The following is a 2,673-nucleotide window of genomic DNA, read 5'->3' as shown; positions in this document are numbered from 1 at the left end:
ATATATATATATATATATATATATATATATATATATATATATATATATATATATATATATATATATATATATATATATATATATATATATATATATATATATATATATATATATATATATATCAAATCGGTTGTGTAGTTTTTGAGATAATGAAGTTTCGGGATTTTCACATTTCGGTACATTACAGACGAAGTTACAGTTCGATTACAGTAAAATTCAATAGGGTGTTATGAGGCAGCTAGACTTCGACACTAATTTTGTGGAAATCGGGTCAGCCATCTATGAGAAAAGTGAGTGAATATGTTCCTTTTCATAGCTAGATTTCACATTTTTAAACATAACGGGCAAAGTAATGGTCCGATTGCAAAACAAATCAATAATGTTTTATGGGGTGACTAGACCTTCCATTTGACACTGATTTTAATGAAATCGGTTCAGCCTTCTCTTAGAAACATGAGTGAGATTAAACAGTCTTCAGAACACGTTTCTTTCAATAACTTTTGAACCACAACTTCAATCTTTGTAAAATTCTAAAGTTAAGGGTAGCTCGTTCATTTGAAATCAATTCTGTTCAAATCGGTTGTATAGTTTTCGAGATAATGATGTTTCATATTTTTTACATCTTAAAACATAACCTCCAACCTTAAAATCCGATTACAATAGAATTGAATAGTGTCTTATGGGACAACAAGACCTTTCATTTGCAATTAATGTCATGAAAATCGGTACAGCCATCTCTGAGAAAAGTGAGTGAGGATAAAAATCTGCACATACACACACACACATACAGAAAATGCTCAGCTCGTCGAGCTGAGTCGAGTGATATATGCCATTCGGCCCTTTGGAGCACTTTTATACTTTCGGTTTTGCAAGTGATTGCTATACCTTTCTAGGAGAAAGGCAAAATTCATTAGGCATTGAAATAGGTTTATTTCGATTCGGCTAGTTTTGCTTGAACAAAAAGTTTCAACTTAAAAACCGAGTAGAGTTGATGGCCAATTTGGCACCAACCTGTATTTATTATACGTCCTAATTGAAACTGTACTTTATTTTGTCATTTAGATTCTCTGGTTGTCTGATGCTTATCACCCATATTACTCGTTTTTTTCGATACGTAGATTCGCAGATATTCTCATTGACTTACCCCGTATCCAACTAGGGGTTAGTACAACATTGGTATCAAAATTCATGAAATCACTCCAGGAGATGATTTACATTCATTTCAAGTCCAACTGATGAGTTGACCACGTAATGGTCGTACGGAGCAGATTCCTGTGAGGCCCTAAATGGCCGTCAACATGACATGAACTCAAAAAGGATTCCTGAAGTGATTTCATGAATTTTGACATACATTTTGCTAGGGTTTATGTGTTATCATGTTGGTGGCATTATAGGGCCCCATGAGATTCCGCTTCGGTACAACCATTTCGAGGAAAACTCATCGGTTAGACTCGAAATGGATGTAAATCGATTCCTGGAGTGATTTCATGAATTTTGATACCAATGTTGTTCGGTTTTACTAATTTGTCTCGCTGGAACCAGCTTCCGAAGATCCGGGTTTATTATATTATATTATTGTTTAGTCTTCAGTATAGTGATACAGGACAGACAAATATTATCTATAACTAATTAAATTATGGCTCTTTTAAACCTAGTTTTACTTATATTAAAATCAAACTCGTGGCTAACTTTATTAAAAAGCCTTATGCTGTAATACAACGGATTTTTCTGACCATGAGAAGTTCGGTGGGCTGAAGTCCGAAGCAATGTCCGATCTCGTAGATAACGACGCGGCACATGGATATTTAACTGTTCTAGCAGATAACTGCAGTCTATAACGTCAGTCAGGATGTCGTAAACAAACAATCTTTGGGACAACACTCTCCGTTTGACTAGTGTGTTTAGTTGTATCAGCTGACATCGGTTCTCATATACTGGGAGGTGTAAAGGATCTTGCCATGGAAGACGACGCAAAGCAAATCGAACGAAAGAACGTTGAATGCTTTCTATTTTGTTTACGAGTCCTGTGTGGTATGGTGCCCACACTGGTGCAGCATACTCCAAGAGGCTGCGATTTAAAGAACAGTACAGTGTTTTTAAGGCGTATATATCTTCGAAGTCAGAGGCGTCTCGTTTATTTCGTTTAAGAAAACCAAGTATGGCGTATGCTTTGGATGTGATAGTGTTAACATGCTCGTTGAATCGAAACTTGCTGTCGATTGAGACTCCCAGATCCTTTATAGAATCACATCGCTTCAAGTTGCTTTCGTTAATTCTGTACGTAAAAAGTTGTGGGTTGCGAAGCCGGCTGAATGTAATAATGTTGCATTTGTTCTCGTTAACTTCCATACCGTTTACTAGGCACCAGTACAAAAGGTTATCTACATCACGCTGCAGAGCATCACGGTCGGAGGCTGATGAAATAGTGCGGAAAATTTTGAGGTCATCAGCGAACAATAACTTCTCGGAAGCAATGCAGTCACAAATATCATTCACAAAGAGTACGAAGATTAGCGGTCCTAATATACTTCCTTGAGTACTCCAGAAGGTATGGGAAAGCAATAGGATAGGCTTCCTAGAACATTGACGGAAGCCGTTCGACCTGTCAGATATGAAAACAGCCAATTGGTTATCCATTCGGGTAGACCTAATCGTTTCATTTTCCCAACAGCT

The 2,673-nt window shown here is 36.7% G+C and overlaps 1 protein-coding gene across 1 annotated transcript in view; it reads left to right on the top strand.

Annotated features, from left to right (window-relative positions):
* Nucleotides 1-2,418, top strand: part of LOC129717179 (cilia- and flagella-associated protein 43) — a 133,921-nt gene extending 131,503 nt beyond the window's left edge. Inside the window, exon 9 of the mRNA XM_055667026.1 lies at nt 2,362-2,418. Within this exon, the coding sequence (XP_055523001.1) occupies nt 2,362-2,418 (57 nt within the window). The remainder of the gene's footprint in view (nt 1-2,361) is intronic.
* The last annotated feature ends 255 nt before the right edge of the window (nt 2,419-2,673 follow it).

Source organism: Wyeomyia smithii, chromosome 1 (genome assembly GCF_029784165.1).
Source record: "Wyeomyia smithii strain HCP4-BCI-WySm-NY-G18 chromosome 1, ASM2978416v1, whole genome shotgun sequence".
Lineage (NCBI taxonomy): Eukaryota > Metazoa > Arthropoda > Insecta > Diptera > Culicidae > Wyeomyia > Wyeomyia smithii.
Note: the sequence above shows the minus strand (reverse complement) of the source record. Positions and strands in the feature narration are given on the sequence as shown.